The 24,320-nt window shown below is 36.5% G+C and overlaps 1 protein-coding gene across 9 annotated transcripts in view; it reads left to right on the top strand.

The window, feature by feature from the left end:
* The window catches only part of LOC105066019 (coiled-coil domain-containing protein 144A), a 74,401-nt gene that overhangs the window by 41,494 nt on the left and 8,587 nt on the right, over positions 1-24,320 (top strand). For 5 of the 9 annotated variants that reach the window (XM_074355788.1, XM_074355787.1, XM_074355785.1 and 2 more), the window contains 13 exons: positions 614-868; positions 2,453-2,526; positions 3,665-4,405; positions 6,480-6,595; positions 7,081-7,248; positions 9,581-9,614; positions 9,890-10,031; positions 12,166-12,376; positions 13,564-13,747; positions 14,589-14,726; positions 16,155-16,667; positions 17,407-17,559; positions 23,831-24,196. In XM_074355788.1, coding sequence (XP_074211889.1) covers positions 614-868; positions 2,453-2,526; positions 3,665-4,405; positions 6,480-6,595; positions 7,081-7,248; positions 9,581-9,614; positions 9,890-10,031; positions 12,166-12,376; positions 13,564-13,747; positions 14,589-14,726; positions 16,155-16,667; positions 17,407-17,559; positions 23,831-24,013 — 2,912 coding nt within the window. In that variant the 3' untranslated portion in view covers positions 24,014-24,196. The remainder of the gene's footprint in view (positions 1-613; positions 869-2,452; positions 2,527-3,664; positions 4,406-6,479; positions 6,596-7,080; positions 7,249-9,580; positions 9,615-9,889; positions 10,032-12,165; positions 12,377-13,563; positions 13,748-14,588; positions 14,727-16,154; positions 16,668-17,406; positions 17,560-23,830; positions 24,197-24,320) is intronic. The other 4 variants (XM_074355786.1, XM_074355791.1, XM_074355790.1 and 1 more) reach the window with 4 other exon arrangements.

The following is a 24,320-nucleotide window of genomic DNA, read 5'->3' as shown; positions in this document are numbered from 1 at the left end:
TATATATTTCCTGTCTCGTGGCACTCTGTACTCTTTGGATCTAGTTTGAACCTAGACTTACCCTATTTTTATATGGAAAAAATTAGTCACTCAAGGCTATCCTTTCTTATATAAATTTATGATGTTTATCCAAGGCTTAAGATAGGAATTCTGAAGATATTGGTACATTGAGGAAAGACTCTCATTGTAAAGTAAGTAGTACCATTCAGTAAAAGTTTTCTTAAAGCCAGCCCATGTCTCTAGGACACAATACTGTCATGCATATTTAAACGTCTGGTAAATGGCTGGTTTAGACATACATTTTGTTAATGAAAAAATTCATATGTTGAAGAATCATAATTATTCATAAAGTTCTTATGGAATATAGACTGTTTTATAGAGAGTGATGAGTGAATCCAAATAAGTAATACTAGGAAACTAAAAGTAGAAAAAAGAGAGACAGTGGTTCCCTATGTGAACAGCAATGATATGTAAAGTACAACCAGCTGGGAAGGAGCAGTGCATTTGGGGGGAGAGGAGGACGTGGGGCTGCTGCTCTGGGAAGAGAATTCATACAAGTTAGTCAAGTTTGTATTGTTACTCACATTTTAATAAGTGGAAACTTTGTTTTCAGATCCTTCAGACGGGGATTCTACTAGTTTTAGCCTCAATAATGAGGCTGGTCAAAGAGCCGAGCATTTGAAAGTTGATAAATGTCCGTTGGTATCGCAATCAGTGACCACAAACCAGTCAGCACCCACAGAACTGAGGCAGATGGCCCTAGTAGATAAAGACGGGATGAGTATTGGAGCTGTGTCTCTGTCAGAAAATGCAGCGCTCCGTGGCCTGTGTGAATCACAGCTGCCAGAGAAAAGCAGCAGCAAAGAAGGTAATAAAGCAGCATAGAGAGCTAGCCATAGTCTACCTGTGCGTGGCTTCACCACACTCTCTTTGCAGAAATCATTTTGTGGCAGGATCTCCTTTGTGTTTACTCCTTTTATGCAAACTACAACCAGACAATACCTTTTGGCATGACATTTACATTCATCATCTGACCAAAGCAGCATATTAAATAGCAAAGAGAATTAGGAGAAAGTAAGTTCGTTCAGACTAGTATTTAGCACAGTCCTGAGAGCGGGTAGGAGGGTGATGGCTAGAGCTTTGTGACTAGTTGGGAAACCTAGGTGGACATCCAATGACTCCCTTCTGAAAATACGGTTTCTTAGCTTTGTTTTTATCTAGCTCTGAATTTATAAATGTTTGTTATAGCTTACATTCAGTGTAACTGAAAAAGCACCTCTGCAACTAAATTATCAAAATATTTCTAGTATATTCTCTGCCTTTCTGTATTTTAGAAGTGGCTTTCCCAGCAGTAGTGGCAGACATTGGGAATTTGCTACACAGGACCTCCTTCTTAACTGTGTCCACATGGTATATCAGCTTGTTTTATTATTTTTAATGGATTGATAGGTCAAAAAGGATACTGGTTTTTAAGGAGTGCTTTGTCACTTAAAAATAATATATGGAATATCAATTCTAATTCTTCTAGGATACCCAGTCTGTTGATTAACCACATCTAATATGTGTTCTACTTTACATACCAATTAATTTAGTGCCTTAATCAGTGATATAATCAGAGCTGTAGTAATAAGTCATACAATATTTTTTTGCTCCTATAGTTTTATCTTTTCTTTCTTTAGAATTAATGTCATATTTACAAAAGATTCTCAGTTACCTCCTATAGTAGTGACTACAAGCAAAAGTTTTTCTAATAAATACTGTCTATACAAAGATACTTTTAAGAGTTTGTCCTCTGCAGCAGAGGAGCAAAGAGGATAGACATGTAAAGAAATAATTAACAGTTCAGCTGGTGAAGACACACTAGAAAAACCTGTGAAGTACCAAGGTAACTCCAAGGAAAGAGATCCCTGTGTCTCTGCAGAAAGACAGCTGTAATCAAGGAGGACTTCACAGAGCAGGCTGAGTCTTCAAAGAGGAAAAGGAACTTGTCAGAACAATAGAGGGAAACGTTTCAGATTAAGGAAAGATAAAAGCATAAAAAGTAACAGTAATCTTGGAAACCATGAATAACATTGCTCTTGAAGCTTGGTATGTTGTTAAAAAGGTACTGTTAGGAGGTAGCGAATAGAGTCTATCGTGACTGTATATTTCTACTGTATTTTTAAATTTTGTTTTATTTTTCTTTGTTTTGTTCATGTCTGGTGAATCAGTTTGTGAGTGAAACTTTGAGATGTTTGTATGCCTTTAATCTGGTAACATCTAGTATTTCCCAAATATTTGTTGAAATTTTAAATAATTAGAAATATTTCTTAAAGAAGTAAATATCCAGCTAAAGATTAAGCTTAATTTAAACTGTCAATTGATGAAATGTGTTTTATGTTTTTATAAAGATGATGCCTTTTATGTAGCTGTTCTAAGTAGTGAATTTTAACTAAGCATATTCATTTTTCAGCAGACCTAGACTTAGAAAGGACATCTGAGGAAGAGCAAGAAAGACTTGATGGAAGTGAAAATAACCACTCACAGGTATGTAAAAACATAAATTTAAATTTTATGTTTAATACTGTTTTCTGTGCTTTAATAACACAGTTCAAAAGAAATTGCCTTTCAAACTAGACTTTTAGAGTCAATAAATAATTACTTAATATTTAGTTTTTAATAGCATTTTACCTAATTACAAAACTTAAAGTATTGTTAGGATCTATAATAATTTATAGTTAAACTTTATCCTTGAAATTGAGGCAAAAAACCTTCCTGAATATTGTTTACATCTTCCATTTTTATAACATCGTCACATGATAAAGAAGGTGATATCAAATATTAAATCATGTGATTAAGCAGTTGAAATTGTAAATAATATAGCAGTGATGGCCACCGAGTTAGTTTCATGTAAGGAACAGTCATTCTTAGTGGTCCAAAATTCGCAGTTTCAAATTGCAAGTCATTAATGCCAAGATGAAAGAGTTCTTCTGTCTTGTGATCTCTATGTAATCGATTTCAGAATCTACAGTCAGGGAGAGAATAGGGGTCATAGAGTCAACCCAACTGCCTAGTAAGAGAATCAGACCTTCCAGGATTGGACCTTTGCTGTTAGGGAACAAACAAAAACTTTCTAACTTATTTCATTTCAGGGTAGGAAATCGGCAAGTATTATTAAAAATTCTTTTATTCACTCTCACTAGTGAATGTTAGAGTACAATATAGCTCGGTGGATGCAGAGAATACATATTGAGATAGATCACTATCATATCGTTTGCATTAAAATTCAGGAATTTGTTCCTCTTTCTGATTGATGTTAATTGATTTTGGCTCCTAATAATTTGCAGTTTGCTTATTCTCCAGTTATTAGTCCTTTAAAAAAAAATCTTTACATGCACTGGAGGGGCTCACTATTTAAGGTATGAGAGGTGAGATATTTTTTAGTGAGGAAATCTTTGAAATGTTAAAAATCTAATCTCTAATTCTTGCTAGATTTAACATGTGTGAATTGTTTAGTTCAAACAAACAGTGACAAAGTTAGGTTTCTGTGTTCTTGTTTTTCTCCTATTTCAAGGCTAAGGCAAGTTATGTTTCACTTCTTAGTTTGTGAGTAGCCAAACATAGATTGGTTTTTTAAATTTTATTTATTTTCTAATTTTTCTTTATCCATACTTGACTACTTAAGGATAAATGTGTTTTACAAGCGTGTACTGTGAAAGAAAAGAAATCTGAAGATCAAATCAAGCAGATTAATCTTTCACTTGTGCATCTGCAAAAAATGCCTAGAGAACCAGAAATGAATATGGAACATGACAGAAAGGACGTACCTGTATCCTCAAAACATTCTTGTATGGAGAAACATGAGGACATGTGGGTCAAACAAGGCAGATTGGACTGGAAAAATAATTCAGAATTTATCACAAAGAAGTCAAATCAGAAAATCAGTAAAATCGATGAAAAATGTAAAATCACTTTTCACCGTAAGGTAGAGTCACTACGTGACGACTCTGAACTACATGGTGATTTAAAGGAACTGCTTTCCACTGTGACAGATAATATATTTGATTGTGAGGAAAAAGATGCACCTGGAGCCTCTGTCTCTGTAGGATTCCAGGCATTCTCTGAACACAAAGAGCCCCGTCTTGAAAATGTTCTTCCATCTTATTCTAAGTCTGAGTCAACAGAGTATGGTTGCCAGTCATCTTCAAAACTTTATTTAAATGAAAATAAGTTAGATGGAAGTGATAAACCAGACACTGAACATGTTTTTAACAAAAATGAGGGGAGTTTTTATAATGATAGAGAAAATGAAGTAAGGAACCGAGTTCCATTTAAAGTGAAAGAAGACCAAGAATTTGCTACAAAAAGAATACAGAAAAGGAACCAAAATACTCACTGGAAATCAGACATTGGACATGCACCTCAGGTAAGTGATACTGAAAGCCTTTTTGGTTTGTGGCTTGCCCGCTCCAGTGAGATGAAACACATAATTCAAATAAAAAATCACAATATGTTTGCTGTTTCAAATACTTATAAGAAAACCAAACCAATTCAAGACCAGCTGCAGAAGCCATTGCTTGCAGATAACTGCGGTTCTAATAACTCTAAAATCATGGACCCTGAATTAGGAAATGTGAGTTCTTCATCAAATGGTAACAGAACATCCAAAGTATATCTAAAAGATTTAGGCCAAGATATGCAAAGGTTTAAGAATGAGGTAGGCATGTTACAAGTAGAATTCCTGGCTTTGGAAAAAGAAAATTCAGCTTCAGAAAGAGGTAGAGGTTCCTTTGCTGCTACTCTGTTTTTTCTTTATCAATAATCTCTTCCATTCTGATCCATATTTGATCTGATTTTCCACTTATGAAAATAGCCTATGTATAAAACGGTGTCATCTAAATATGTAATCGTGTAGAAACAGACTATTTCTGCCATCTAAATAACAGGAATTCAGGGAAGTATTTTCCTGGGTTTTGTTCTTTAGTCAACCTAAGTCTCTGTGCCAGTCTTTCGTATGAAGTGGGAAAGTAATTCAGCTGTGTGCCACGTGACCTGAGCCAGAATAAACGCGAGAGAAATGGCTTAGGAAATATAATCTCAAGGGTTTTGTTTGTTTTTTTGTTTTAATCTATTGGCTTAAATTTAAGTTGCACTTCATTGAATGGGAAGAAAGCAGTGACTGAGAAGAGATATAAGCACACACTCCCACTAAAGTGATCCGTGTATTGTGCTTTAGTGAGTGCGGGCTTATCTGTCTTACTGATCACTGAAACTCAGAATTCCATCATGGCCACTTTGAGATATTCTTAAGAACAAATACATGTGCTCCCACATATTCTTGAATCACCACTTTCGGGTGTTTCTGTTGAGTCAGACACTTACATTGTATTATTTAATAAAATGTAGTAAGTTTTGACGTGTATGATTTTGTCATATAGGTAGTACGAACTCTCAGCAAAAAAAATTCAGTATTTATCTCCAAAGGAGAAAACTTCAGTTTTGAGATGCACTGAATGATTTTTTTTTTACTTCTAGTAATAGATTTTTAAAATGTGTGTGTTCTTTTGTGTGAGGTGCAAAGAGTGTTAAAGATAGAAATCTGAAGGTATTCTCCTTTAATAGAAAAAGGAGATGACTCTGCCCCCAACTTTGCCAAAGTCACACTTTTAACTTATCTGATCAGTTTGATTAATTTATTTGGTAGCTTATTAGCTTCAGTGTTACAGAACCGTATGATCTCTTTTGACACCATAAAATACTGGGGAATACTGCTTTAGGGAATTTGGACAAATCACTTAACTTTTCTTGGTTGTGTTCCCATTATCAGTAAACAGTGGGGCTAAAGTAGATCATTTGTTACTCCTATGCCGTCGAGCTATAAAATGATCATAGTTATTGAATGTGAAATTGGGAAGCATTCCTTTTGCAGAATTCCACACTTACTGGCAATTCATCAGTTTCACTCTGCTCCTTTCAGTAAACTTGGGTTTATATATTTTATTAAACACCACTTTTTTGATACCCCAGGACCCAAATGAAACAAGAATTATAAAAAGTAGTGGGGAAAGGATAGCTTTAGCACAGAAAGAAGAATGTTTCCTTTCTCTTACTGAAGCACCAAGGTGTGACATCTTCTAAATCTGGCTGTTTAAAGCAAAATCTAGGTGGTAAAGACAGAAGAGGACAAATTTTATGCCTTTGTCTTTTTATTTCTTTCTCTTTGCCATTCACATGGGGAAGAGTGGATGTAAGAGCACAACACACAGAAAGTCCTTTTAGAAATTTTGGAAATTGTTTCTTTTCCTCAAAGAGAAAGAAGCAGAATTTACAAACATTTCAGTGACTTGAAGTGATAAAATTAAAATAAGCACAAAAATATTTTAATCAATTGAAATCAGGGCAAACTCTGAGTCAAATGATAAAATGAATGAAAAAAAGGCTTTATAATGAATAAAGTGATAATTACCCTTTGTATCAAACTTTCACTAATTTCACTAAAGGTTGAAGTAGAAGAGAACAAGAACAAAAGTAGTGAACTGAAAGGATCAGAAACCATGTGTGATGGCAGTTATTACAAAGGATTAACTCAGCAGAGGAAGAGGGGAAATTCTGATAGGTAAGCCTAGATCAGTATTCAACAGTAGGTGAGTATTATTTTCCTGGATATTGTTCAGAATTTCTTCCCAGACTCATCTCTCTACTTGCTTCCATGTATTTTGTACTCTTCCTTCCAGGTTCCCAGGACACACCTAAATGCCATGTGCCTGATCTTTGTGCTCACATTCTAATCTCTTAAGTAGAATAATTTCCTCCTGTCTCTTTTGCTCATGACCTCCTGTTTATTTCCCCTCTTCTGTAAAGCCTTCCTTCTGCTCACTTTACTTTCCACATGTCAGCTCTTGTGTATCACATTGTATCATAATTGTGTATCTGTCTTTGAAGCAAGAATTTGTTTCCTTGCATATGGTTGGCACTTGATAACAATTTTGTGAATTAATAAATGATTGAAGATGGGTAAGAGTTGAAATTTTACAAAAAATTGTTTTTTAATTTATCAGAATTATTTTTTAAAAATTGGCTTTTTTATGGATTGTTTTACAGTAGCTGTTCTGGCTCGTATATGACGGAAGTAAAGAAGAATGAAAGTGGAAAACGGACATTAAAAGCATCTGTGACTTCATGTGTATTTGCGAAGACTGCCTCACTGGCTGGTGGTGTCCTACACATGAATGACAACAGCAGTTTAAGTGAAGATCAAGGTTGTGGCAGGTAAAATCTACAAATTCTTTATTTCTAGGTGAAGACGTATTAGCAGTGACTACCTTCTCTGGAAATAGAACAGCAGCATATGGTGCAAAGGCCAAGGCAAGAGAATTCTCAACTGTGTCAGAGGAACACTGCCGAAAGGCTAAGATGAGGACAAGTGCCTTTGACCAGAAGTAGTTTCAATAATATGTCCCCATGGAAGCCGGGCTGCAGTGAGTCAGTGTGAACAGCCCCTCAGAGGACATTCCCTGGGAAGGCAGGAGAGGACTGGGCGATAACTGAAGGGGAATGTGGGGCTCGTGGGGGTTCCCTTTCTTTTTTTAATGATGACATGGTAGTTTGTAGAGCATGTCTGTGTGGTGTTGGATGTGATTCCATAGAAGACGTGTTTTTCAACTTCATCTTGTTTGCATTTCTGATATTAGAAAGTGTATTGATTGTACTGTGTTATCTTTAAAACATTGTAGTAAACTATTCATGTATAGTTTTATTGTAAGGGCTTATTAGTTATGAAGCATAATATTCTTACACAATTGAATATGCAGATAATGACTTTAAAGTTACACCATTGTCAATAGATTTTTAAAAATTGTATACTCATAATAACTATACAAACACTTAGGCCATACTGAATAGGGTTTAATCATTCGTTGATGAATCTAGATTTTATAGTGTCCTTGACAGTATCATCATGAGTGGCTGTGGTTTTGTATGCTATTGTAAAATATCAGATTATAGTAACTTAATATTTGTTTAGATTCTAGGAAGAAGGAGAAAATTTTGTTTATATACAATAGAATAATAAACTATTAACAGTCTATCACAGATGATTACTTTTGGATTACTAAGTTCTAAATTAAAAAAGCCATCATGCTCCATAAGGACATGTCAAATGCATGAACAAACAGCTGAATGGATAATGAATGCCCGCTGATTAATCTTTAGCAAAAGCAGATCTTTATTAAAAGTAGATTTCCAGTATTGCCTAGGTCTAAAGTCTTTTTATTTTTAAAAAATGGGTGTTAAGATTCAGAAATTATTGTTATTTTAACATTTTTTACTGAGCCATAGTCATTTTGCAATGTGTCAAATTCCAGTGTAGAGCACAATTTTTCAATTACACATGAACATACATATATTCATTGTCACTTTTTTTTTTTGCTGTGAGCTAACATAAGATCTTATATTTCCCTGTGCTATACAGTATAATTTGTTTATCTATTCTACATTTTGAAATCCCAGTCTGTCCCTTCCCATCCTCTGCCCCTTTGGCAACCACAAGTTTGTATTCTATGTCTATAAGTCTGTTTCTGTTTTGTATTTGTTTTGTTTTTGTTTTTAGATTCCACATATGAGTGATCTCATATGGTTTTTTTCTTTCTCTTTCTGGCTTACTTCACTTAGAATGACATTCTCTAGGAGCATCCATTTGCTACAAATGGCATTATGTTGTCGGTTTTAATGGCTGAATAGTATTCTATTGCATAAATATACCACATCTTCTTTATCCAGTCCTCTGTTGATGAACATTTAGGCTGTCTCCATGTCTTGGCTATTGTAAATAGTGCTGCTATGAACATTGGGGTGCAGGTGTCATTTTGAAGTAGGGTTCCTTCTGGACATATGTCCCAGAAATTACTATTTATAATTATACCTAGACATAGAATAATAATAGAGATTCATTTACTACATTAGTTAAAAATACTTAAAAGTAAATATTACTTTCTTAGCATATTGTGAAATGCACGTATTGAAGCCAGATTGCCTGGGTTGGAATTCTGGGCAGACATAGGGGCTTCGACTAGTGACTTAGCCTTTCTGTGCCTCATTTTCTTCCTGGGTAAAGTACCTAATATATTACCTACCTCCCAGGATTGTTGTGAGGATTAAAATGTCTTTAAGACATGTAAAGTTCTGATAATAATGCATAGCAGTTGCATACTAAGTCCTCAAAAAAGCTAGTATCATGGTTATTAGAAAAGGGTTTCTTTCATATAAGGAGTTAAGTAATACTTTCCAAATAGGTCTTATTGCCATAAAAGCCAGTTTTTATTGAAAAAGACAACAAGAAAATCCTGGTATATTTTTTTCCTATCAAATAATACAAGTAATGTTATGTTCTTCCTTTTCCTTTGCTTGTCTGCTTGATCTAAATTTAGTACGTTGTTAATAATATAATATACTTTTTTTCCTTTAATGTTACTGTTTCATTTAATCCCTTTTATTGAAAATTATCAATGCAAAGATTTTATATAAAAAATAATAGATGTACATATTTCTTGTATTTTCAATATTTAGTATTTGGCTTAAATGAATTGCTTTTTTCTTTTTTCAGGTTTTCAAAGAAAACGTCTACTGAAAAGGACCAGGTATAGTAAAGTATTAATTATAAAAGTACTTTTCTGTAGTAAAAAAAATTTATAAAAGACAGAGTGGAAAAACAGAAAATCCTCCTTTGTTGTAGAGACATTTACTTAAAAATCACTTAGAAACCCTATAAAGTTAGCCTTTTGACAAAAATCAGTTCTTTTGAGAAGTGTGTGTTTTTGCTCTCATAAAAAGATGGATATCTATCACCTCTGTACACTGAGCATATTTTGTAACTATGTTGGAGACACTGTGAAATAGCATTATTTATTTGTAGGTCAAAGAGCAGATGAATTCTGTGGATGGCCTCGATGACTTAACTCTGGCACCGGAGACAGCTTCCGAGGATTGCGAGTCGCTTTCCCCTGATTATAAGAACACCCTGAGGCTAATCGAACAACTTGGCCCGGAGAGTAAATGTAGGACCCCCGTATGACTACACAGCCTTTTTAAGTATCTTGTGGTAACGTGTGCACACCTAGTACTGTCCAGGGAGCACGGATACGTTACAGTCCGCTGCATCTCAGAAACCTGCTTTGTGTTAAAGCAGAATCAGACATGTTGTGCGCTGCCAGCCAGGGTCTGTGACCGTTCCCACTCCATGTGCTTTCTGTTGACTCTGCTGCTCCTATGCCTTCACCCAAGGTCAGGTTATCACTACTTCCCTCCAAGAACACTGAAATCGCCTCAGGACTTTTCTTCTGTGCTGTCCGCCTCCTGGAACCTTGGTCTACACCACATCCATGATTTCTAGATAGTTTCTAAAATTCAGGTCTTTGTTACCCCCTTAAAATCCAGCTACTGCTTCTCACAGTTCCATGGTTAAAGGCCACAGTCCTCTAGCTTTATCTTGTTTCCTTTTATTACCCTTCTTTCCACGAGTTTTAGAATCAGCTTGTCGGTGTAAAAAAAAAGTCCGCTAGTGTCCTGGAAAATAGATGTAGATTATGTTGAAGCTGTAGATTAATTTGGGAAGAATTGACTTCTTAACAATATGGAATTTTTAACCCCTAACAAAGTTTATTTCTCCATTTATATAGGTCTTCCTTGATTTTCTCAGTAATATTTTAGTTTTTAGTGTCTGGGTCTTTCCTTCTTTTGTGAGTTTACCTGTATTATTTTTCAGTGAGGTTTTAAGTAGTGTATTTTTATTTATTTGTTTTAAAATAATATATTTTAAATTTTAGTTTCTGATGATAGAAATACAGTTTATTTCTGTATACTGACTCTGTGCCCTCCAACCTGGCTGAACCCATTTATTAGTTCTAGTAGCCTTTTTATGGATTCTCTCAGATTTTCTACATAACCAAAGGTGGTCAAGCTTTTTCTTCTTTAAACTACTGTCTTACTAAAGATAGTTCACATTTAAGACTTGCAGCCAATAAACACATTCTCTGTCACAGCTAATCAGCTCTGTCACCATTGCAACGAGTAGCCATAGACAGTACACAAGTTAATGGACATGGCTGTATTTCAGTAAAACTTTATTTACCAAAGCAAGCAACCCGGCCCACAGATTGGCGTTAGCTGACTCGCATCATGTAATCATATTCCCCGCTGATTAGTGGACAGTTTTACCTCTTCATTTCCCATCTAGATGCCTTTTGGTTCTTCATTTTGCCTGATGCACTGGCTCCAGTATAGTGCTGAATAGAAGGAGTAAGAGAAGCCACTCCTGTCCAGTTCCTCGCCTTCTGGGAAAAGCATTCCGTTTTTCACCATTGCATATGGTGTCAATTGTAGGCTTAGGACAGATCTTTGTCATAGTGAAGACGTTCCCTTGGTTCCTAGTTTGCTGGAAGTTTTTATCAGGAATAGATGTTGAGGTTTGGCAAGTGCCTCTTTTTATCCACTGACATGATCATATGGTCTCTTTTTTAGTTTGTTAACATGATGAATAACATTGATTTTTACGTGTTAAAATAGCTCTGCATTCTTGGGATACACCCTACTTGGTCACGATGAATTATCCTGTATTGTTGGATTTAATTCGCTAATGTTTTGTTTAGAATTTTTACCTCCATTTTCATGACATTAGTTTTCTTTCTTGTAATATCTTTGTCTGGTTTTGGATTCAAGGTAATGTCAGTTTTATAGAATGAGGACATATTTCTTCCTCTTCGTTTTTTGAGGAGAATTTGTGTAGAATTAGTATTAAATTTTCCTAAAATATTTAGTAGAATTCACCAGTGTAACCATTGGGACTGGAATTTTCTTTGTCGTAAGGTCTTTAAATAGGACTTTTGTTTTGGTTTTTAAGATAGAGGGCTTTTTAGCTTATTTGTTCTTTCTTAATTGAGCTTTTGTAATTTCTCTCTTTCAAGGCATTTTACCCACTTCATCTGAATTGTCAAATTTATTTGCATAATGTTCATAATATTACTTTGTCATTCTTTTAATATCTGCAGAGCTTAGAAGAATGTCTTCCACGTTACAGATGCTCAATATCCATTTGTTCAATGTATGGATGAATGAATGTGAAAATGCACAGTCCTTTATACACAAAAATTATTCACATATTTTGTTTCTATTTTTGTTTTCTTCCTAATGCAGATTCTGATAGGTTATTGAAAATTCAGGATCCAGTTGATTCATTCAGACCAACAGAACTTAAAGAATCTGACTGTGCACTACTTAGAGGAAAAATTAAAGAAATGGAAAATAAGATGAACTGGCTACACACAGAGCTGCTGAAAACAAGAGAAGCAAAATCACAGTTAAAACTTAAAAATGTGGAGTGGGAACAAGAGCTCTGCCACTTGAGGTACTGAATTTCTTGGTTTTAAAGAAATATTTGAACTCTTTATATTTAATACTGTAGGTATGTAGGAGAAGTCTTATAATTGCTAACTTACCTTTTGGGATTTTACAGGGGAGAAAATTTCATTAATATTGTGGAATATGAGACTCTTGGAAATAACACAGCAATATATGTATATATATAGATATAGATATAGATACATAGATAGATATCCTCATTCTATATTTCTTTAAAAAAAATCTTTGATCCTTATCTCTCAATTGTCCTCCAGAAAGTTTATATTACTTTACATTCCCACTTGCAGAATTATGAAATGACCATTTTTCTCAAGGCAGAAACTTTAAAAAAAAATTTATGCAGTTTGATTCTTAACATATGAATGGATGGCCTAAAAAGTAAAGTGGAAAGTGATTACTGGTTAGTTTATTCAGCATCTCTCTCATACAGAGATAAGATTAGTTCAAAGGTCTATGCTGAAAGCATGGATTACTCTTTATTTTTTAATTACTATGGATTCTGCCTTGTACCAGAAGGGATTTAAAAATAATTTACTAAATAAATAATGTTCAACAAGTTAAGTTCAAAGTGTTGCAAAAGAAGAAACAAAAGTGTAGGGCATCAGAGAGTAGACTCCCCAGCCTCTCCTTGGATTATGCTAATTAGCGGATCTCTGTTCTGGAAAAGACGCCTGCGGATGTTATCTTCCGCTGGAGATCATGTAGGAGTCCCTGTAATACTTCATGAAGTTGAAATTTTATCTCTCATGAATTTATTTCTAAATAGCAGCTTCTCTTTTAACTAGTAACTAAATTCTGTGTCCCAATGAAGGAGTAATTTATGACTTTGTGGGGAAAAAAAGGTAATTTTCAATTCAAACCTTACTGAATAATTGCAAAATTTCTTTCCTACACTATTGACCAGAGTTACTCTTGACTGAAACTCAGCATTATGTCTTTTCATTGCTATTTTTCAAATGTGTGTGTGTGTATGTGTATATATATATATATATATGTATATCTTTATGAAGAGATTGAAGTGAGGAATTTAAAATGAGAGTTAGAAGTGAAAAGAAAATTGAGAACATAGAAATTCCATTAGGGTAATAAATCAGCATGTGAAGAACCAGATCATAAAATGCACTTTTTATTTTCTAACAAAATAAATTTTAAGGTAAGCATATTTCACTGCAGATTCACATTAGAACAAGAAACAAAGAAGAAGGAAAATGCTTATACATTATATGAAAAATCTAAGGATGATTTAAAAAGAAAAGAGAAACAATACAATGAGCAGTTTTACCTGCAACAACAACTTGAAATCACTGCCCGAGCACTAGAATGCAAACTGAAGAGCATAAGGAATAAACCAAATCAGGTAAATTAGTCTTAATGTGAAACTTTCAAATCTCTAACACTGTTTCATCAATATTATTTATAATATTCTTTTGAATTAATCTATATTTTCATTTAAAACAAAAGTTATCTCATCCTAAAAATGAACTATGACATTTAGAGCTTAATTTACAAATTTCTTGGTGTTCTTGGCATCTAATAGATGCTCTGTGTCTTTTCTGAATAAAGGAATGGAAGTTAAATTGAGCTTAATCATTAACATAAGGATTGACAGTTTTGGTCCATTCAACAAAGTAACCAAGTCTAATTCAAATCCATGTGTTAATTTTGGCTTTTTGAAGTTAAAATCCAGGCTAAATTGCCTTGAGACTATGATGGAACTGGTTAAATGCCTTAAAGAAATTTTCTTTCACTGGGATTTCAAAATTTGTAGATACTGACAGGCATATGCAGAATAGATAAACAAGATTATACTGTATAGCACATGGAAATATGTACAAGATCTTGTGGTAGCTCACAACAAAAAAAAGTCAATGAATATATATGTGTTCATGTACAACTGAAAAATTGTGCTCTACACTGGAATTTGACACGACATTGTAAAATGACTATAACTCAATTTAAAGTGTTAAAGAAGTTTTTCTTTCATGATACTACATCCCTTGTGTTTTTGCTCTGTGATAAATTTAGCTGTCATGTATATTAGAATTTGAGTTATTTATGTGCATTAAAGGTCCCTGTGCTTAAAAAGGCTACTTCTTTTTAACAGATTTAAAAAATTTTTTTTAAAGATTCCCCTCCTAAGCTTTTTTTGACTTTTTTTCATGGTATAAAACCCAAAACCTAATGAAATATGTCTCCAGGTTTTAGAAGAGCAAAATGACGCTCAGAGACAACTTTCTCAAGAGCAGAATGCCAGAGTAATACAAGATGAAATCCTGGCCCATCGTCTTTCCCAACAAAAGGAGGCAGAAAAGGCTAATAAGAAAATGAATGCTGAGGTATTTTCTTTAGTCGTCTTCAAACATGTGTGTATGAATTTGTATACTTACATAGTTTAAAAACCAGTACTGTAGGTACAGAAAGTATAGAGGGTTTTAAAAGCCTATGTATGTAAATATATTTTCTGGAGTTTTCATTCCTGGTCTATTGGATAAAGCAATATTTTGAATTCAAATCCACTTGCCTGCAACAGTGACATAGTGACATTCACAATGGCCTCATCCAAGGAGACGCTGTTAATATTGTCCATAGGAATTGATGAACTTTTCATTATCTCAAAACTGTTGCTACTAACGGGAGGCATTCTAGTTTCTGGCAGTTATCTCACTCCTTTAATAGACGAATGGAGAGGTTACTTTATCATTTCCAGTGATGGTAAGGAGGAAAAAGTATAGCCAGTTCAGAAACCGCAGTTTGGGTGTCATTCTATGTGTGATAAAAAGTAATGCTCTGCTCCATGTGGTTTCCAATTTCAGTACAAGGAGCTTTTGAATATAGTGATACATATGCCGTAATCTATACTTAGTGATAATTTATTAATCAGTATTTTATTTTTAATAAAATAGTTCACTGTATTTCCCTGCTGTTTCACATCCATTACTGTTATAAACACCATGAAGAAGAAATAAAAATATTGCAGAAGCAAATAGTCTCCTGATTTTCTAAGAGCTCTGTAAATTTGACCTTCTTTACCTTTAGTGTATTCACCACTACTGAAATAGAAGGCTTCTCTTGTGTTTATGTATTTATCCTAGAAAAGTAGCTTTGGTTTGGTGTAAGAGTCAGAGAGTCAGAAGCCCTGGGGAAAACCCTGCAGCTTGCTTGTGTTTTTAACCCTTTATTCCAGAATTGTCACAGCTAAATGAGTTAACTGATGTTTGTAGACATGCTTAGTACAGTGCTTAGGTTTATCATTCATCCGTAGATGTAATTCTTATAACTCACTCTAAAAGTGTTAGGAAGGGAGAATATTTATGGAATATTCTCAGGAAAAATTTTTTAGGAAATTTAACCTGTCCAAATATATACAGAGCTAAAGCTCTTACTTTGGGGGTAGCTGTAAAGGTTAGATGTCCGATATAATTTTTAAGTGTAGTCAGATTTATTCATTTTCTATTTTAAGCCTTTTGGGTTTGTTGTATTTCAGAGAAAGGCCTTTGTGATTCTGAGCTTCTTAAACATCCTTTTGTGGTTTCTTTTTTACTTTCATGGATTCGCTGTCTTTAATTAAACGTTTGAACTTTTGGGGATTTCTGCTTGTTCAAAGTTTGAGATTTGTATCCACCTTAAGTTTTTCCAGTTGGATACCCAGTTACTGCAAACTTTTTGTTGTATAAACTTAGAGATTAGTCTTTCACTTCAAAGGAAATTATGTCAGTTTATTGCATACAGTTCAAAGAGTAAGAGATGAGGGGTTTCACTTACAGGACACAATGGATTTTGAGCTGTCTGACCCAAAAGATAGCAGCGAGGTGCTTCCTCAGCAACTTCTTGAAGCTGAAAGTCAATTCCGTGGCCCAGAAATTGAGCTCCATCCCAGGAGAGATGCTCTTAGACCAACGACTTTGGTATTAGAATGTGTGCATAGAGACCGAGGCCAAGCCCAGTGTTCAAACAAGGAAACTGAAGCCTTCTCTCAAAGCAAACAAGGGGAAGTCAACAAATATATTGGAAAGCAGGCATTCTTGAAGGAGAAAGTATGTAAACTACAAAGTGAAAACATGTTGCTTCGACAGCAACTGGAAGTTGCTCAAAATGAAGCCAGAAGTGAAAAGACAATACTTAATATCCCAGAGCTGTTTCTGGATCACATGGGAAAACTTGAAGCCATGAGCAGACGAGTTCTGATGCTGGAGGAAGAAAACAAGGAGTTAATCAATGAATGCAGATATTTAAAGGACAGACTGTATCAGTGTGAAATGGACAGAGCAGAAATGGAAGTAAGTACCCAGAAAGGGAACTAGTTTTCAGACTTCCTCAAAGAAAGTTCAAAGTGGTATCTGATGGAAGCTGAACGTTGAAACTAGTTGAATATAAAAAATGTGCAGGCTATAAATATATACACTGTAAAGCAGCAGTACAGAGGAACTGGAGTGCTCTGTGATGTTCGAGTTTGGCACTGGGGTCCAATTTTCAGACTGAGGAGGAGCAGCCAGAGTCCTGAGTGGCAGTGAGTGGGAGGGGTGGGGGAGCTGTAGGAGCTGCAGTCCAGGAGGCAGGGGAGGCCAGGTTGTCTCGGGTCCCCAAAGGCCATTGGAATAACCTCACTTTTATTGTGAGATGGGAGTCTATTGGAAGGATTTAAACACCAGATTGAATATGTGAAGAACTCTGAACTTTCCACAGTGTGGAATTTACCACAACTCATCCCACCCACACACCCCTTTCTGTTTGAGACTTCAGTGGGGGTAAAGCTTGGCCACTTCCTGGGAGGGGCAGGGAATGGCTGGTGGGGCTGCATCCATTGTCTAAGTTAACTTACTGTCAATAAGGCAGGAGGGTCATGCCTTCTGTGTCTTTCATGAAATTCAGTCAACAGGAATGTGTGCCTATGAGGAAAAGAAGGTGAATTGATGTCTGTGGGGATAGTTCTCAAAGTCCATTTGTTGGAGTTACATATTATTAATGTAACTTAGTGATAAGGTGACTTGAAATTCAGTAACAGAGTTATCTTTTTAGGCCCATATGAGACAGCTTCAACAAGAACTGACTGACACCCAGAAGAAAGTGTCTATGTTGGAAGCATCCCTGGAGGTGACAGCACATCATCAGACTAATTCAGAAAATAAGAGACGGGATGGAGAGAGGAAGTCACATCAAACTGCGAACCCAGTATGTATGAAATTCAGCACATCGGCCGTGAATGTGCAGCGCAGTGTTGCAGGACACAAGCTTTTCAGGGACAGCTTTCTTTTGCATCTTCATTATAATTACACTTTCATTATCTTTATAATGCACTTGTTTCTTAAACTTTGACTTTCATTCTGCCATTTCTTTATTTTTTTCTTATAATATTTACCCTTAGAGAAGTTGAGAATTATACCTCTTTCTTCACAGAAGTTAACTTTTGTTTCCTATTAAACAGTATTTTTTAGTGATCTCTCACCACAATGAGGCAAGCTAGATAAAATCAGAGGTATGATAATGTTTCGTGGAATGTTCCAGAAAATTGTCATGTCTCATCTTCACTTTTGTGAATGGATATAGAATCTGTGTGTATTTATTTAATGGATTTCAGAATACCTTGTGCAGAAAGGTCATTATACAGACCAGTTGAAGTTAGGCATTGCCTTCACTTTCTCTTCATTTTAGACATGTTGTCAAAGCATGGAGAAGTTCAGATCACGTCTGTACACCCAAAATAGAGAAGAAAATTGTCTAGATCCTGCCTTTGGATTTTGTTTTTTAACTTTGAGATATAATTCACATATTATAGGGAGATTGCATAACTCAAGTGGTAGAGTACATGCTTAGCATACACAAGGTCCTGGGTTCGATCCCCTGTACCTCCTCTAAAAATAAATAAGTAAAACCTAATTACTTCCTTCCACCAAAAAAGAAAAAAATTCACGTATCATATAATTCGCCCATTTAGGATGCATAGTTAGTATCTCCTAGTATATTCAGAGATGTGCAGCCGTCACCACAGTCAATTTTAGAACATTCCCATCACCCCGAAAAGAAAGCCTGCATCCCTTGGCCATCACCCCCAGCACCGCAGCCCCCCCATCCCCCGGCAACCACCAGTCTGATTTCTGTCTCTATAGATGTGCCTGTTCTGGGTGTTTCCCAGGAATGGAATCACATGCTGTGTGGTCCTTCATGATTAGCTTTTTTCATTTGACAAAACATCTTCAAGGTTCATCCATGTTACAGCGCTTGTCAGTATTTCCATTTCTGTTTATTGTCAGACATTACTCGGTTGGGCTAAACTGTTTATCCATCCGTCAGTTGATGGACCTTTGGGTTGCCTGTGCTTTTTGGCTATTGCTAATAATGCTGCTGTGAACATTTCTGTCCAAGTTTTGGTGTAAACATGTTTCCATTTCTTTGGGGAACAGACTTAAGAATGGAAATGCTGTCGTATGGGTCATATGGTAACTCTTTAACCTTTTGAGGACCTGCCATACTGTTTTCCAGAGTGGCTGCACCATTTAACATTTTTATCCAAAGTGTGTAATTCTCCCAATTTCTATGCATTCCTGTCAACACTGGTCATTAGCCCTCCTGGTAGGTGTGAATTGGCATCTCATAGTGGCTTTGATTTGCGTTTTTCTGATGACTAAGAATGTTATGGATCTTTTCATGCGCTTATCCATTTGTGTATCTTTGAAGACCTGTCTGTTTAGGTTTTTGTCCATTTTAAAATTGGTTTGTCTTTTTATGATTGAATTGTAAGAGTTCTTTTTGTATCCTGGGTGCAAGTCTTTGATCAGATGTGGGATTTTCAAGTATTTCCTCCTGTTCAGGTGCTTGCCTTCTTACCTTCTTGATGGTGTATTTTGAAGAGTAGAAGTTTTTAATATTGATGAAGTTCAGTTAATACATTTCTGTCTTTTACTGTCCTAACAAGTGCCAGATCCAGTCATGAAGACACACACCTGTGTTTTCTTCTAAGAATTTTGTAGTTTTAGCTTTTTCATTTTGAGTTAATTTCATATATATTGTATGAGGTAGAGGTCGAATTTTGTTCTTTTGCATGTGGATATCCAGTTGTCCCAGTACCATTTGTTAAAAAGACTATTATTATCTCATTCAGTTATTTGACACTCGTATTGAAAATCAATTGACCATAATTGTGAGGGTTTCTTTAAGATTCTCAGTGGTGATGCATTGATCTATGTCTGTTCTATGCCAGTAGCAATTCAGATGTTATGAGAACTCTTTCTGAGTCTTCTTGCCTATTAGCAGTTGTTTTACATAATAAAAAGTCAGTGTCGTCGAGTATCTGTAACTCTACTTCTGTGGAGATGTGCTGCTTCCTGAAGGAGCCTGTGGCCAGCTTACGCCTTGCTGACTCTGTGACATGACAGAAAGTAGGCTTGCAAAGATAAAGTCCATTCCTTCCCCCCCATTCAGGCCTTTAGTTTCTCACCCAGTGCCTCCCACTTCACTCCAGTTTCCATCAAATCATGGTCACGGGATCTGCTGACTTAGTCTGCAATATACTTCATTATGTTGCACTCATTATAATTCATAGACTCATCCATAGATTTCACTATCGAGGCAAAAGATTATGCCTGGAAGATTAATTCAACCTTCCTCTTTGGAAACCTCTCTAATCTATCATCTTGCATTTCACGATGAAGTCCTCTTTTGGCTTGGTTCTTGTGTGTAACACTGGTGCCGATCTTGTTCTTGGTGTAGATCCTGCATTCTCAGCTCCCTGTGTCTACTTCCTTTTACTTAAAAGGAGAGGTGCCTAGCTGTATTCTATAGCTGAATGCATAATTAATGAAATAAATATTTCATCCCATCCAAGGAAAATTTTCCAAGAGTACAGCTGTTAAACTGCTTTTTATCAGAAACAGATAACAGATTAGTAATTTGAATTTCAAAAGTTCAAAGCTGATCTGTGATATGGAGAAGCATTGTGCTACAACATAAAGCTGAGACAGTCTTATCTTCCCTTACCAACAAGCTTTTAAGTAAGGTAAAGGAAAAATGGTATTTAATTTAAATACTGCCAAAGGACACTACATTTATGGTTCCATAATATTTTATTTTCTCTCTGAGGAAAGAAAAATGAAGAGTGAGTGCTAGATTAATAAGTTCTCAAAGCTGCCTGTCTCTTAGAATTTCAGTTAATTGGAATGAGGTAAAAAGGTTGATTTTGGTAAACTGACTATTTCTAGTTTTTCAGTTATTAGACTTCAAATCCTGTGTCTCCTTGCTTACCAGTCTTCCTTATCCTCAAAGTTGAGGGGAAACTGTGAAATACATGCTGGTTTGTAAGAAACTGTAATTGGAGGGAACTCTGAAGTACCTTCTCACTAGTTCTTAGGTCTTTCTTTATCTGCTTCTTCTCATCAGCACTTTGTCATTAATAAGTTAATCTCAACATTTGTTAACATTCCAGTTTATAGGAGACCAATTTCTACTATATTCAAGTTACATTTCTTACTGTCTTTTTTCACCCACTCTTCTGTTTATATGTTTTTGCCTAACAAACTCCCCAAAGTTCAGTGGCTTAAATAAGCACTTATTTTGTTCACAACCTACTCTTAGGAGAAGTGTGGCCAAGACAGCTGGCCTCTATTCCTCTCAGCTTCAGGTGGGGCAGCTCGAAGGCAGGGGGCTGGAATCACTTGAAGTTTCATCCATTGATGTCTGATGGTTGATGTTGGCAGTGGGCTGTGGCTTAGGTGGGGCAGGCAGGTGGACCACCTCCCCTGGAACACATAAGCTGTCTTTGTGGCCTGAGTGTGCCCACTGAGACTGGGTTCCAGGGTTAAGAGAGGCAGAAGGTGAAGTGCCTTTTCAAACCTGCCCTGCAGTTCACTCGGTGCCCCTTTCACTGTTTTCTGTTCTTTACGAGCAGGGCACTTAAGGTTGGTCCATATTCTACCTTTTTTATGGAATTAATTTTGAAAATTTATGGAGACACTCAAAAACCAGCATAATCTACTCACTAGCCACGTTTTCTTACTGCTTCCATACAAGAAATCCACTTATCCCCACTCAATCCCCAAGCAGGTCTGGGTCGCTGTGGTGTTAGGCTCAGGCTCCAGTCCAGGGCCTTCCCATCTTCACCAGGTCCAGGTGGGGCTGAGGTTCCTGGGCGTGGTTTCTGGAGTACAGCCCTTGGGTACACTCCTCTCAGTGCTGAGGCTTGAGGATAAGGAGACACGGGTTATTTGCCACCACACACCCAACATTCTGCTAAATCCTAAGGACTCCCTCACTCACAGATGGAAGATGGGAGGCACAGTGGCCCGTAGCAGTTCTGAAATGCAGCCTGATGCTGCCGGCTTTTTGACTAGGATTTAGTCCTAATCCTGGGAGGGGTTCTCCTTCGCTGCCTTCTCTGAGCTCTTTGTTCTGTCCCTTTCATGAGCAATGACCAGTGTTTGCAGCTGAGTAGTTCTCTCAAGCCAGCTTCCTCCTTGTAGACCTTCTAAGAAAAACCCAAAGGCCACTTCTCGTTTTGCACTTTGTCTCTTTCAGTCCAAGCTAGCAAGCAGTAGCTTTGCTACCACAGTTCTCTTTAAAACTGAGTTTCCTGTGAATTTTATTGGGGTTCCTGCCATTGGAAAAGCTATTCTCATGTCTCTTTGAGATAAACTCTTCACCTTGGGCTTCCTGTGAAGCTGTTGTGGGACCATGCCTTTGAAATTCTTACGCTTTTAAGATCTTTAAAGGAATTTGAGGCAGCACGTTAAATCTTTCCAAGGTCCTAACAAAGTCTTGGCTTCATCTTTAGACTGTTTTCCTCGTAGCACCCTAGATTTGATCTTAGCCCAGAAGCCATTTCTCTGCTTACACATTGTGTGACAATTGGGCATGTGGAGATGCTTTAAATGGGATACAGATACTTGAACCCAGTGAGTCCTAGTTTCTTTATATTTAATAATCTTTTTGTTTTAGCTTATCTCTCTTGTCAATTTTACTTTCAGCTGTTTGGTAGCAAGAGTCCCGTTTCCTCCGGTGTCCTTTTCTTCCCTGGCCTAGAAGCCGTCACTCTCAGCCCTTCAAGGGCCCTCAGGCTTCCACTCACAGTCTCGGGGACACTTTGGGTTTTCACTCTTACTCTTCTCTACATCTGTTCAGGTTTCACCTACCTCCAGGTGCAAAGGCATCCCCACATTTTGGGTTCTTTTTTAATGGCTGTGCCCCATTTTTAACATCAATATCTGTGCCAGTTATGTATTGCTAATAATTTATATAATAAACTGCCTCAAAACCTGGTGACTCAAAACAGCATTTGCTTGGTTCCAAAATCTGTGTTTAGACATGGCTCAGTGGAACCAGCTCATTTCTTCTCCACTTGGCATCAAGCAGGCACTACAATAATCTAAAGGCTTGTTCATGCACATGTCTGGAAGTTGGAGCTGGCTTGGGTTAAGGACATTCCCTGGGGTCATCAGCTGGGACAGCTGCGTGTACACTCAGTAGGTGGCCTGGGCTTCACAACGTGGTGGCTGGGTTCTAAGGGTGAGCATCCCTATGGAGTGAAAGTCAGAGGCCATTTAGCCTTAGAAATCACACAGCAGTGCCCCCACATTCTGTCCCCTAGAAAGCAGTTGACTGAGGCCAGTACATACTTCAGGGGAGGGAATTTCACAGGGGAAGTGTCAAGGAATTTGTAGATGTTTTACAACCACTACCTCCACCTGCCTTGTCTCACCAAATAATGCGTCTATCTGAAGGAAAGCAGTTCTTCCCAAGTCAGTGTCACTGAAATTCCAGCAATTTTTTTTGTTTTTGTTGAGTATGTTCTCTTGTTTTGTGGAGAGCCACAAAGGATTACAAGAATTAAGGCTTTTTTGTTTGTTTAGAAAAATGTATGGGTCATCTTACTAAACCACTACACCAGGAGATGGATTTCTCCTTAACTCTGTGAATCATTCATTGCTCCTTGGAATGCAATTCAAACTAGCATAAAATATTTGTAGTTCAGAGAAAGGCTTATGGCATTAGAATCCATATTTGTAAGATGTATTAATTGCAGTCTTTTTTTCAAAGTCTTGTTTTGGGAGGCATTTATTAACTCAGCCCTAAGTAGCTCAACGTGATCGCCCTAAAACTTTAAAAATCATGAAGAGTTAAGACTTGGGGAAGGAAGGGGTAAGAGACTTTCTACTAAGAGGTGCCTTATAGTCATTTTATGTAGGAAAGACATGAAACAATTATAGAAAAAATAAGAGTGTAAAATCAAGTACAAATGTATAACAAAGATGATGACAGTAAACTATATTTTTGTGACTCTTGGTGGCTTGAACTTTTTTTCTTGATTTTCTGAGTAATTTGAGTTTCTCCCTTCTACAAGGCAGATACCATTTTATTGTAACTGAGTTTATTTCAACCTTTGATGCTGGGTTAGAGTTAGGCTGTTCTCAGTCTGCTAACCTCATTACCAAACAATTTTATCTTCTTCATGCAGAATGCTGATCTGCCAGCAAAAGAGGAATCTACATCTTCAGTACTTCTCCATCTGAGTGCAGAAACTCAGCTTCTTCTAAAAGAACTAGTATCTATGAAAGAGATGCAAAAGAAGTGTGAAACACTAGAGAAGAAGAAGAAGAAGTTGGAGGAAGAAGTACTAAACCTCAGAGGTCACCTGTAAATGAACATAGTGGAACGCAGTCAAGTGAAGCAGTACAAACGGGAGACTGAAGAGCAAGCAAGATGGGATGTAGTAGAAAAACTGAAAGAACTCAGGCGAGCTGTGCAGTACAGATGGGAAACTGAAGAGCAAGCAAGACATGATGTAGTAGAAAAATTGAAAGAAATCAGCCAGTTTTTACAGGTGAAACATTGATCTGTAACGTGCTCTAACTCACTTCGCTAAGAATTAGTTTGGATGTGTACATTTTATGTGTTTCCTCTACTTCCCATATAGCAGTTTGTTTTGTAGATTTCTGGAAGGAAGG

Source organism: Camelus bactrianus, chromosome 31, assembly GCF_048773025.1.
Source record: "Camelus bactrianus isolate YW-2024 breed Bactrian camel chromosome 31, ASM4877302v1, whole genome shotgun sequence".
In the NCBI taxonomy this organism is placed as follows: domain Eukaryota; kingdom Metazoa; phylum Chordata; class Mammalia; order Artiodactyla; family Camelidae; genus Camelus; species Camelus bactrianus.
The sequence above is the reverse complement of the archived record's forward strand: the minus strand, read 5'-3'. Positions and strand labels throughout refer to the sequence as shown.